Below are 13142 nucleotides of genomic sequence, written 5' to 3'. Positions count from 1 at the left end.
TTAAATATACATCAGATCTCACACACTGCTTGTAGTAATAGTGGTGGTGGTGGTGGTATTATTTTTATGTAGTGCTTCAAGGTTTGCAAAGAGCTTAACAAACATTATCTTATTTCATCCATGTAACAACCCTGAGAGGTGGATGCTATTATTATCACTGTTTTATAGATGAGGAAAACTGAGGAAGACATAGGGTTAAGTGGTTTACCCAGGGTCATGCAGCTAACAAGTATCTTAACTTATGATTTGAGCTCAAGTTTTCCTGACTCCAGATCCAGGGTAACTTCAAAATAAAATTTTTAGTCTTACTGTTCTATAAGCTAAACTTGATCTTCTCCTTACCTAGTCTGGTTCAGTGATTGTTTTGCTTAAGGAAAAATGGACTACCAACCATCAATCTGATTACCCCCCAAAATGATTTTTTTAAAGATATCACTTTGCAATGATAGCACCTGCACAGAAAAGGTAAAGAAAGGTATAGTGCAGGGTCATTTAACTTAATCTCTACTTGAACCTTTCAAAAGATAAAAGCACTGAGGCAAACGATGCAGCACTAAATTAATTGGGGGAGTTTCTGTTTCAAAAGTTCCCAGTGTTTAGGTGTTTCTTCAAGAAAAATAAAGCAATGTTCTTTTCTCTTCACAAGGGTGCGTCAGGTTGATGATCTGTAACTGTCCCTGGACTACTGTTCACAGTCTACATATAGCTGAGGGACAAAGAAACACTATTCTGCTAGAGTTACCTAAATCTTCATTCTGAGATTTCACCAACACAGACATTTTCCTAACTCTCTACAAATGCTCTATGATGCAATTATATCTCCACATTGTTTTCAATTATCATGCCATATGACCTCCTACCAATGGACCAGCTGAAGAACAAGCTGATCATAAGAAAAAGGATCTTCATCAGAAGAGGGCTGACCACCCAAATGAAGAATGTGTCCGAAAAAAGTGACTCATGAAACCATTTACTAAGGCATGGAAGAAATGCCCACATAGATGAAATCCCAACTTTTTAAAATATATTTTGTATCTAAGTATTACGAAAGCTAGATGGCACAGCAGATACAGCACCAGGTTTGGAGTTAGGAAGATCTGAGTTCAAATCCAACCTCAGATACTAAACTAGCTGTGTGACCCTGGACAAGTCACTTCACCCTGTCTGCCTCAGTTTCCTCATCTCTGTAGAATGAACTGGAGAAGGAAATGGCAAACCACTCTAGTATCTTTGCCAAGAAAACTCCAAATGGCATCACAAAGAGTTGGACATGATTGAAACGAATGAACAGCAATCTAAGTACTGAGCTAAAAAAAAATGGGGAAGGAATGGTGACAAATACTGCTTCCAGATAACACCTGTGAAAAGAGCCTTCAAACCAAAGTGTGTGCTCAGACACAGTGATGAACATTTCAGTTTTCCTTGGTGGCTCTCAGAACTCACTTTCTTGGATATCGCCCCACTGCAAAAAAAAAAAAAAAAAGCAGCCAAAGTGAGAGCCCTACCATGAGGCTTCAAAATCTGCTGAAGACTGTTGATAGTTATGGAGTGTTGTTTTGAAACCTAATCTGTTGAAAATATTTATTTAGTGATGCAGACCAGTACTTCAGAGACTTGTCCTTCCATCAGGGCACAGTTCCCCAAACATGTGTTTCTTAGTCATTTAAGGCAAGAAATATGAGAAGAGTTAACACTCAATCTGGTACCAGTCTCCCTTGGATTCTGCCCTCTCCTCTTCACAAGATGTATTTTGCTAATTTGTGGCCAGAACAGTAGCTCCCAGCAAAGTACCTGAGATTTTTGACCCATGGCAGCCTCCCTATTTCCAGGTGGCCTTTATGGTTTTCCCTGCAGGTTTCGTTTTCTCAACTTGTAATTTTTAAGCCAATTACACTGTTTTAATGCAGCAGTAAAGCTCAATGTTCAAACACTGTCTACTGCACATGCACAATAAATTCTCAACATTTTAAAGTTTAAAATCTTCATTAAAAATATAATCAAAATATCAAGATGTTATGGCAAAGAAATGCCTAGCATTAAAAAAAAAAAAAACATTTATGTGTAAATCTGCAAAACAGAATGGGGAATCCCAGTTTTGGGGTGGATTGTGAATAATGCATGTTAATGAAGGTGAAATCTGTTTTCATGATAGGTTTAAGATAAGGTGTTACTCCTCAAAGTACACAAGGAGAGTTCTCAGTTATTCTCCATCTGTAAAGCAGAAGAGATCAATGAAGGAAAGACCAGAAAGACTAAGATACAATTCTGTCCAATGGAAACCAGCAAGAGTCCTCTTTCTTCCTCCGTTTCACTGGAGTCACTTGAAAGTAACTACTTCCAATCACAGTAGGTCTGGGTGAAGGTCAGGACTGGATTGGGCTGAAAATGTAAGGAAAGATCGGGGTGAGTGTTTAAGACATGACAGAGCAATTGATGGAGAGCCTTGAAGCAAATTCTGAGGCATCTGAAATTGATATAAGACACAATTATGTTCCAGCATAATTTCTAAGCTGTAGAGTGACACAGTCAAAACAACATTTAAAGACAATAATTGCTGATATGTCTAGGCTGGGTGGTCAAAAAGCAGAGACTGACAGCAGGGAGGCTGGACTATAAACCACTACGATATTATCCATGGCGAGGCAATCAAGATTTTGGACTATCACAATGGCTACAAAAAAAATGAAGAAAGGAAGGGGTGTGGTTAGGAAATGATTGGTACAATTTGCTATTTGATTACAAACACGAAGAGCAGTTAATATGGAAAAGACAGTAATTAGCAAGGACTCCAAACCTGAGACCCTGGATTTTGAAGAAGATAGTATCATTCAAAATAACAGAGAAATTGGGAATCGTTGGCAGCTCTTTGAGGGAAATGATGGGCTGGATTTCTGATGTGCTCAATCTGGTTTCTAACTAAATGGACAGAATTACAAACTATAGGTAGTATGGAGTAAAAGCTCTGGTTTTCAATGTAAGTCACAAACCCTCTTGACCTCAGTTTCCTTAACTGTAGATAAAAAGATTAAACTTACAAATTTCATGAAACACCTCAAGCTTAATTTATAAATAAAATTCAGAATTGGAAAGCTTCTTTCTCACCACTCAATTTTCCTCATAAAATAAATATATGCCACCTCTCAGGGAGTCTTGGGTACATACTGCACAAAACAGCCTCCAAGTTACCATGAACCAGGACCATGTGACACAGCTGTTAAGCATTCTGCTTGTGTACATTTGGGAATAGGCATGATGTAAACTTTCTGAGCACAGCCCTCCAGGAGGGTGACCAGGATGGGAAGAAAACATAAGCCACAATATACAAGTCAAAGGAATTGGGAGGTTAGCCTCAAAGATAGAAAATTTTGAGAAAGACACACTGTAATCAAGTATTTGGAGGGTGTCCAGAAAAAAAACTATGGGCGGCTAGGTGGCACAGTGAATAGAGCACTGGGCCCTGGAGTCAGGAGGCCCTGAGTTCAAATCTGGCCTCAGACACTTAACACAAAAACTAGCTGTGTGACCTTGGGCAAGTCACTTAACCCCAACCGCCCTCCCCAAAAAAGGCAAAAAAATAGAAGAAGAAAAAGAAAGATTAGACTTGTTCTCTCTTGGCCACAGAAGGCAGACCTATGGGAAATGGTTCTAATTTTCAGAGAGGTGAATTTTGGCTCAATGCAAAATAGTTAAGGAAACTATTCTAAAATGAATCCTAAAAAAATAATAAGTTTTCTTTCTATCACTGGAAATGTTTAAGCACAGGTTTGTTAGACTACTAGTCAGGTGTAATGTAAAGGGAAGCCATTGTTCTGAAAGCCATCTTTTTTGAACTACTAAGATTCTACAACTTCATGACTGGCAGAAAACCCATGGAACCTCATCGACTTACCCACAGTTCCAAGACTGTGGCCTGCTTAGCCTTGGAAAAATGCTGCTTGAACTAGGGCCTTTCAAAAGTCAGCAGGCCTGGCATAGTACCTGATCCTGGAGTTGGCCTTAAATCCCATGTCTGTCACTTACTAATACAGCACAGCCATAAACAAGCCTCTCTGAGCCTCAGTTTCTTCATCTATAAAATGGGGATAAGATCTGTAGTACCTCTTCACAGTGTTCTTTGGCAGGCTGAAATGAGATAATGCTTTGTAAATGGCTATTTTATTACTGTTGTTACTGTTATCATTAGTGTGCCAAGCAGCTTCTCTCTCAGATCGTTGCATTTTAAGCCTACTTAATATTTCTGAAATGGCTAAATCAAAATCTGAGGTCAATTTATCACATTCCAACAAAACAAATACAAAACATTTTTTTTGTTCATTTGCAAGGACTTTCTTAGGCAGTGAGAGTTGATCATCATATTGCCTATAGTGCAGGCATCTTTTTGTTAATAACAGTTTTTTTTTTTCAAAATAAAGTTACCTGACTCCCTCTGCCTTACCCAAAGTTTCTCTTTTTAAGCAATGCAGGGCACGCATCACTTGGCTGTATATAAACGTAAACATCTACACCTCTCTCTTCTAACCCTAGTTGGGAGTCAACTGTACCAAAGCTTTGAGAGCCAGCACTGGAAGATCTTCAAAGAGAAACTGCCCATTAACCACAACAGCAGCTGCTGGCTGGAGCATGCAATTTAAACCTCTGAAAAAAGAAACTGTGGCTTCTGAAATTTAAACAAGGAGGTACCACTTGTAATTACAAACATTCCAGTGGGTTCCTTCCTTCATTGATGGTTTCCAAACAAAAGCTTTTTATTTGATTTTGGTGGCACTCCCCAAACACTCAATGTAGGCATTCCTTTGTGCTTTCTTGTCCCAGGTCCAGTTCCCCAGGAGAGACGCAGGAAGCTTTTACCTGGCCAGCTCAATTCGTACCCCACTAAACCATCGTATGTGTAATTACTTGTTTGGCTGGAAACCAAAAAATCAAATGCTTCAGATTTATGGTCCACATTAAATACAATGCTCAAGAAAAAGCCTGTTTTTCTAAAAACTCACATCCCATGAACCTCTCTGAAAATGGAGCCAACTGCTTTTAATAGGAGGGTAAAAAAAAAAAAAACTCAAGAGGATTACCACTAAAGCATTCCAACACTTTGGACTAAATTTAAAAGTTATACTTTTTTCAAATAAATGCAGAGATGTACTGTTAAATGTAGTTGAATCTCTTTTCTTCTCTCCTGCCCTCCAAAAAAAGAGTAACCACAAAACAGACATTTTTCATATGGGCCTCAAGTATAAAGTATTTTGTAATTATATTGGTTATAAAATATGGAATATAAACACTTAATATGGCCAGTCCAAAATGGCAAAAAAGGAGGGAATAAATACATTTTTCTTTTGTTTTCACTGTTTCTTACATATACAAACATAAAGACAAATAAATGCCACTGAAATTTTAAAATACTAACATATCATTAAAATGTCTCCCAACCACTAAACTAAGACAAACCATGCCAAGAACAGCATACAGAAAGAATTGTGGACTTAAAAGAGCCAGAAAGACCTGGTCATTAGAACCATTCTTCTGCAATTTCCTGCTGCTTGCCATCTGAGTGACCTTAGATTAGTCACTTAACTTCTCTGAGTCTCAGTTTCCACATCTGTAAAATAAGGATAACAATATTGGCAACTATATACTTCACAGGGCTGGAGTGAATGAGATTGTATGGAAAAAAACTCTCTAAATAACAAAGTACTCTATAAGTATATCATCTTTATTATTATTTTTATTAAACTTTTCTACCTTTAATATTATTTTTCCAGGTAAGAGGATGTCTTCATATAAACAGAAATGTCCAAACTGATCAAGGAAAAACAAAGCAACTAAAACTGAAGAGTGGGGAGACAGCACGGAAAAGGACACTGACTTTAGAGGGCCTGAATTCAAATTCTGCCTTAGATACTTCCTACCCCTGTAACCTCAGAAAAGTCACTGAATCTCCCCTGGCCTTGTTTTCCTCTTCTATGAAATCAGGGAAGTGAATTCTGTGGCCTCTAAGGGCCCTGCCTCCCACCCCCCAGGTCATTTCCAGCTGTAGATCAATGATGTCATGATCAATTTCCATTTCTTCATACTTCTAAAACCAGGCTTAAACATTACAATAAAGCATCATCCCCACCAAACAAACTTGACTCAGTCAAAAGCCCTAATCTATCCAAGTCAGAGTCTAAGCAACACTCAGAGACAAGCCCAGTCCAGGCTGCAATCTCATCCTCCCTGTTAATTAGCTTCCCAAGCAGCCTATCTGCTACCCAATGACTTTATACTTCAACAATCCCTCTCTCCCCTTCCTCTCTTCTTTATCTAAACCAAATAAGTATAGCATTGAATTTGCCAGTGAATACAGTCAAGGAAATAATGCATAGAAAGCACTTTGCAAAACTTGAAAGTGCTGTCTAAATGTCAGTTATAATTGAAATTATTAATATTAGAGATACTAATAATATTGCTATTAGCAATACTACTACTAGTAATACTATTAGCAACACTAATAGTATCATTATTAAGATATTAAGATCAATTAGGGAGCCTAATCCATCTGTCTTTGAAAGAGAATTTCTCCCTGTCCATCCCAAGGGTCAAACTGCTGCTGGGAAAACCCAGAACTGCTTTTGACCCCTACCTGAGAACATCCTAATTCTCATGCCAGTTTCATATCTTTCATAAGAAGGAATCTTATGTGTGTATACTAAAGAGAACAACAAATTTGGGTCCGGCTAAGATAAATCTATTTCTGCTCAAACATAACACTCAGACCATTGACAATCCCCAACTCCCCCTGACAAGGATTTCTTAAGACAGCTTTTGCTATACTCTTCAATTCCAGTGTACAGCCAATTAAGTCCAAAGATTTTAGGGTCACTTGTTAACGCTAAATATGACCCTGATAAAGCCAAGTCCCTTTTTTTGTCCCCCGAAGGCATATTCTCATTTCTGGAGCTATAATTATTGAAATCTCCAAACTCTAAAATATTCTTAGCCGAGATATACCATGAATGACAAGGCAATCCTTACTGGGCATAACTGGTCTATGGAGGAGGAAGTGAAGTTAATGGGTAAAAACCCTTAACTAGGCGGCAGGAGACCTGGGTTCTAGTCCTAGCTGTCACCAATGCACTGTGTAACCTTAGGCAAGTCACAATCTCTTGAGTCAAAGTTTCTTCACTGATTATCAAGTGAGAAGACGGAAATGAATGATCTCTACTATCGTTAAATTTCTGTGAGTATGAATATCACAGGCTCCTCAAAGGTGAAATTAAGAAAGACCTCCTTATCCTTGAAGTGCTTTATTTACAAAGAAATGACCATGTACTTCTGTCTGTGTGTATACATACAATATATATGCTTCTGACATGTACCATTAGAAGCTTTTATGGGACTAATTAGCTCCCAACTCAAAGCAGCAAATTTTCAATTCTGCAACAGATGTCGCTGTGTGATTTCTCCCTTCCATGCTGGTGTTTCTCTGTTAATAAATGCCCAGTGCAGCGGTCAGTAATATTCTTCTTAACTGAATATATACAGAGATAGGATTTTATGATTTTATTTCCCTTTAGTTCTCTCTTTTAATACTGCAAAATTTTCTTTCAATATCATAATGTTGATTACCTTGACTCAATTTAACAGGGTCCTCATTAAAATGAGCCTTATTTTTAAGTTATTTTTGTGCAAATGAGGGTCCCACGTAGTAGATATAGCATTTAAAGATTATCATACACAGAAAGAAAACTAAAGAGTCTGAGATGGTTTACATTAATAACAATGTTATGAAAAAAATTTTAAAGCCTGAATATTGTTTAGTGAGCCAAAACTCCAGTCCAAGAAGCATTAAAAATTCACCGTGCACGAAGCTAAAATTTACCAGGGATGGGCAAAAGTTGCTATAAACTCCAAAAAGAGTAATGCTATATATAAGAAAGGCAATACACATGAGAACCTAGTTTTCAAGTGGCAAGTCTAATAGTGTGATAAAATAAAATAAAATGAAATAAAATAAAAAGCTAATATTGCAATTGCGAAACAACTTAGCCTGACATTCGCTATCAGATGTCATACAAAAGTGTCATTTCTTCCTGCTACAATCATCCATCTCAACAGGTAGCACTTTCTCCACGTAAAATGCTGAGATAGGAGGTGGGTCTTGAGGAGTATCTCAGAGGAACCAGTCACCTTTCTCTGTTCCGAGGGGTGCTCAGGAAGACCAGTAGTCAGTGTGTCCTGGATTCATCTTCTCTCTGACGAACTCCAAAAGGATGAGAAGTCAGGAAGGGAGGAAGTGAAAGTGTCACACCAGTTTACTTCTTCCCTATCCCACTCCCCTTTACCAAGAGGGCCATTGGGGAAAACTGGATAGAGCATGTACAACATACATATGAATAAAGCTCTTTGTTCCAGAGAACTGCCTGCTCTTTTATTCCCCCCTTTTTCGTATTTGTTCATTTCAAAAGATTGCTCAATGAGTCTCTTGTTCTTCCAAAATGTCCCAGGCAAATAATGCAAGCTTGTCTCGACACACAAGTCACTAAATGAAGCCTTGTGTGTCTCCAGTGACACACTGTAAATATAAAGTGGCATTAATGAGGGATATTTTATCAAAGCCATCACAGACAACAGCAAGTCCCCTCCTGCAGGGATTCAACTAGATAGAAGGAAACATAACAATACCAAGGGTGGCACTTTGCAAAGTCTCCCTTCCTGGGAACACTAGCCGAGACAAGCCACTACCGAAAGGATCCAGCCTGGAGCTGCCCACCCAAAGGTCTGCCACCTACCACTAAGACCCACTTTCCAACACCTACCAAAGGAAGAAGGATCAACTACCCTCACTTCATTCAGATTTAAAATGATGTTATCAGGCATGCAAGCAAAATATAGGAAATAATATCTCTAATCTGACGGTGAGTTTAAGTAAGCCTAAGCAACCCCATTTCAGTTGCATGCCATTAACATCCATTTCATCCAAACCACCACCCCTAGATGGACAGAGAGAAATTCTCTTTCAAAGACAGATGGATTTGGATATAAGGGAAAAGAGAATCAAGATCTACTGTACCAAGGCCTTCTGTGGCCTTCTTTAGCTTTTCCAGGATAGATAAAAATGGAACTAGACCAATCGAAGTTAGGAGGCAGCACCAACAGGTTTCCTTTGATTCAGAACCCAAGGCCTCAGAACAGGCTCAAAGCTTTTGTAAGCGATGAGGGAGAAGGGCCCCACCCTCCCATACCCCTTCCCTCAAAAATTCTCATCTGGAGTCTAAGACCTGTAGCTATAGCAAAAAGCCTCTTAATGCCACCACCAGGTCATTATTACATATAAAAATAATCTCAAGGAAGAGTCATCCAAAAATATATTACTCCCTGATGCAAATCAAACCCAATTACTTTCTAATTTGAACACAATCTGATAACCAGCATACAAACAGTGATGTACACAAGAGCAAGAAGCTGCTTCCATGGTAACTGGTAACAGAATTTTCATGTAGCTTTGACATGCACGGTTGAGTTCCCCGATCTCTCCTTTACAAGTCAGCATATATCCCACTCGGGGAAGGCAACTTCTTACAGAAAGATAGTTGCAAATATAGTACTGTTACTACTAACACCACTCCTTCAATGAGCAGGCTTGACAGGGTATGCATAATCTAATAGTAATTTGCAGTGATTACAGATCTCCCATTTTTAGTCGAAAGGAAATATCCCCAGCAGAGCTTTTCCCTCTTTTTTGCAGCCAATACAAGTCTATTGTTGCTTCTATTATGCGCCAGTTACAGAGCCTTTACACACACACTCACGTTTAACTGACACTGGCGCTTTTTACAATGCAGCAGCATGAGGGATCTCTTTCAGGAACATTTTATTGAACCCATCCAGTCTCAGACATCACCAGAAATGAAGTTGTAACTACACCGGCATCGGCTGAGGCCAAACCCAATTACCTTGTAACTCATAAATTAAGAATTCACACAGGAAAAGCACATAAAAACAGCAACAGGAGACAGACAGGAAAGGAAGAAAAATCCTCAGTGGAGAAATGGAATCCGATGTCAGATTCTCACTCCCACATAGCCCCAGTGGCTCGGCTTTCGAAGACCGAGGACTTTCTAAAACCAGCTTTCTGGGGAAGTAGCCCAACCCAGCAACTACAAACCTCAAGGTATCCCCACCAAGACCCCCCCCCCATTTACTACTAGGTGCAGTGTTTACATAACTGTATGTCCTCTATTGTGTAAACAAAAGGGACCACGAAAGCACGTCGGAGGCAAAGGCTGAATAAGGCACCCCCAGATCAGCACCCTGGACCTGTGAGGGGGGGACACACTCTAAGGGGCAGGAGGTAGGGAATGTGCTCTCAGGATCCTTCACCACTTGTTGCTCCCTAAGTCCTGCTGCTCCTGCTCTGTCTGCAAGGAGGCTTTTTTGCAGGCGCAGAGGCTTGCTGCATCCCCCCCTCCCCCGCGCCCTCCTCCTAGCTCCCCACTGAATCCTCAGCCGGTAGGGAAGGAGTGGGGAAAATAGGAAGATGTGGAGGGTGGCGGGAGTGGAAAGGAGGGGTGCAGCATTGCTGGCCTCACCGCTGGGGAAGTGCCTCAGCTCCCTTTTGTTAGCGAAAGCAAACACTGCCCTCTTCATTCCCAAACGCGCCAACGCGCCCAGCACCGGGGCAGCCACACATCATGCTTCTCCAGCCGAGTCCTCGGCGTTTTAAAGAGGGCGGGGGGCTAGGCAAGCCCTGTCCCTGGGCAAATCCTGAACCAATATCCCCACCCACCCAGGGGGGATTCGGAAAATACCCATCTGCTCTATACTTGACACAAAGGCTGCGGGAAAAGGCGGGGGGGGGGGGGGGGGGGAGAATGAGAGGTGCATCCAATGCCACCATCATCACTACCACCACCACCACCTAGGGCTGGCCGAAAAGAGAGGAAAACCTCTTCCCACCAGCTCCTTTCCCCTACTCTGCTGGAAGGGGACTCCGTCCTCCGCGCAACTGGCGGGCTCCAAGAGCCCGGCTTCCAGCTCCTCCTTCCCGCAGAGGCGGCAAGAGCGGCCGCCCCCCGCGCAGAGGGGCTGGGGGGAACTTTCCACGCCTGGAGCCCAGCCAAGGAGATCCGCAGCCAAGGGGAGGAGAGAGGAGGGGTGCAATCCCGAGGGTGGAGGCAGCCTGGAGGGAAGCACGAGAGGAGACTGCGTGCAGTTTGGGGAAGCGGGTGCGGGGGGGTGGATTGGGGAGCAGAAGAGAAGGCTATCCGACAAGTCCGGGGGTGACGGACACACAGGACTAGGCTACTGGTGACATGGGGGGACGTGAAGTCACAAGAAATCTGAGGGGGGCTTGGAGAGATAAATGGGTTCGATTGGGGAGAGGGCTCAAAAGGAGCAAAACCGCAGCCCTGGGTGACGAGCAAGTCAGACGGGCAGTAGGGAGTTGGGAGAGGGGGATTGAGAAGATCCTGGGGTTCCTACGCTCTCCCCCTCCCCCCATATTCTCCGACCCCATGAAGCTAAGATCCCCTCAATTTTTACCCCGCTCCCCCGTTGCTCCGGGCTGCCCAAACCGGGAGACGGAGCTGCAGCCACCCCGGAGGACTCCCTGGATTCCGACCGGGCTGGGAGGAGGATGGGGGAAAGCACTGATCCCCGCAAACCCGCCACTCCTCACCCGGCTGCGATCGCGCCCGGGCGAGGTTCCCTTGCACGCTCCTTCCTCTTCGGATTTATGAATTGGGGAGGGTAGTTGTCATGGAAACGGCCTCCCCCTCTTGGAAACGACTGCTGGGGTACGTAGAGACTCGGGGAATCGGACCCCGACGCTGGCACCTACCTGTGGGGATCAGCGCCGCGGCGGAGAGAAGCAACAGCAGGAGTCGAAGCCGGAGCCGGAGCCCGGGAGGCGCCGCCGCCGCCGCCGCTGCCGCCGCACACAGGGATCCGCTCGGCAGCACCGCACTCGCCATGTCGGGCACCTGCCTCAGACTGGCGGCCGCCGCTTCCTCCAGCGTTCCACCGGCCCGCTAATTAGATGTTAATAAGATGCGTTGGGGGCGGAGCCCACACTGGCCAATCGCAGAGCCCCCTCCCTCTCTCTTCTCTCTGGGGTCTCCCTCCTCCCTCACCAACCCCTCCCGCCCCACCCCACCCGCCCCACGCAAGCCGATCGGCGGCGCGCCCGCGCCACCTAGGGGGAGGGGCTTATGCAAATATGTTTATGTTAATAAGGGTCGGGTTCGCTTCCCGGGGATCAAGGTAAAAGTCTCCTCTCCGGCTTCGGGCGTGTGGAGACCGAACCTTCCGAGAGACGTTTCTAACTTCCTAGCACACCTTTAATAAGGATGTTTATATCAATCTGCAAATCAAACCAAAGGCTAGGTCATTGCCCTAGGAGATCATTCTACCCTTCCTCCCTGGAATACCTGGCCTGGGGAGCAGGGACTGCAGATTTCTGTCACTCACCTTCCACGAGAGAAAAAGCCTTGCAAAGCTGAGGACTGTTCTGGGGTGGAGAGTGAAAATGCATGTCCCCGGATTTACAAAACAATCCTGGAGACGTGCATTGAACCGCCCGAGTGGAAAAGGGAAAGGGAGTTTCCGTCTTGCAGCTGTTGATTTAGCGCCAGTTAGGGAGAGGAAAGCTTGGCACTTCCCCATCCCGCCTTCCACCCCTCCGCCCTGCCATCCTGGGTCACTCTTAAGGGTGGCCAGTCTCCAGAGAAGCTAGAGCAAAGACGGGCAGTTTGGCCCTTTTCCTCCGTCTCAAAACCGCCTTGGTGCTGAACTGAGGGGGGTGAAATAAAACCTATTGGGATATATATCTAAGGGTGGAGAGGATGGATTCTGCTCTCCTGGCGTGTCTTCAGCCCCAGCCCGAATGGACCCCTTCAAAAGCACTCCATTCTAGGCTACTGCAAGCTAAATCCAGGGCCTCAGGGTTTAATTCCCATCTCTCTCTAGGAGGAGCTCTGCCAGCTGCCCTGACAGCTTCTCTGGTCTCTTTTGCCCCCTCTTCACCGAGACAGCAACGATCTTGTTTGCCTGCTTTTTAATTACTTATTTTCTTTCCCTCCTGAAGATAGTATGTGCTCTGACCCTCTGTTACTCAAGCATCAAATTGAAGGACGAGCTGTATTAAGTATAAAGGTTTATAATAA

General features: G+C 43.4%; 1 protein-coding gene across 6 annotated transcripts in view; it reads right to left on the bottom strand.

The window, feature by feature from the left end:
- Positions 1 to 12008, bottom strand: part of CADM1 (cell adhesion molecule 1) — a 363137-nt gene extending 351129 nt beyond the window's left edge. For 4 of the 6 annotated variants that reach the window (XM_069080200.1, XM_069080201.1, XM_069080204.1 and 1 more), the window contains exon 1: positions 11819 to 12007. In XM_069080200.1, coding sequence (XP_068936301.1) covers positions 11819 to 11951 — 133 coding nt within the window. In that variant the 5' untranslated portion in view covers positions 11952 to 12007. Of the gene's footprint in view, positions 1 to 11818 lie in introns of all 6 variants that reach the window. The other 2 variants (XM_069080202.1, XM_069080203.1) reach the window with 2 other exon arrangements.
- Positions 12009 to 13142: the final 1134 nt, after the last annotated feature.

This window comes from Petaurus breviceps, unplaced genomic scaffold (genome assembly GCF_028583685.1).
Source record: "Petaurus breviceps papuanus isolate PSGF00001 unplaced genomic scaffold, PetGlider_PUasm1.0 91133, whole genome shotgun sequence".
NCBI classification, from domain to species: domain Eukaryota; kingdom Metazoa; phylum Chordata; class Mammalia; order Diprotodontia; family Petauridae; genus Petaurus; species Petaurus breviceps.
Note: the sequence above shows the minus strand (reverse complement) of the source record. Positions and strands in the feature narration are given on the sequence as shown.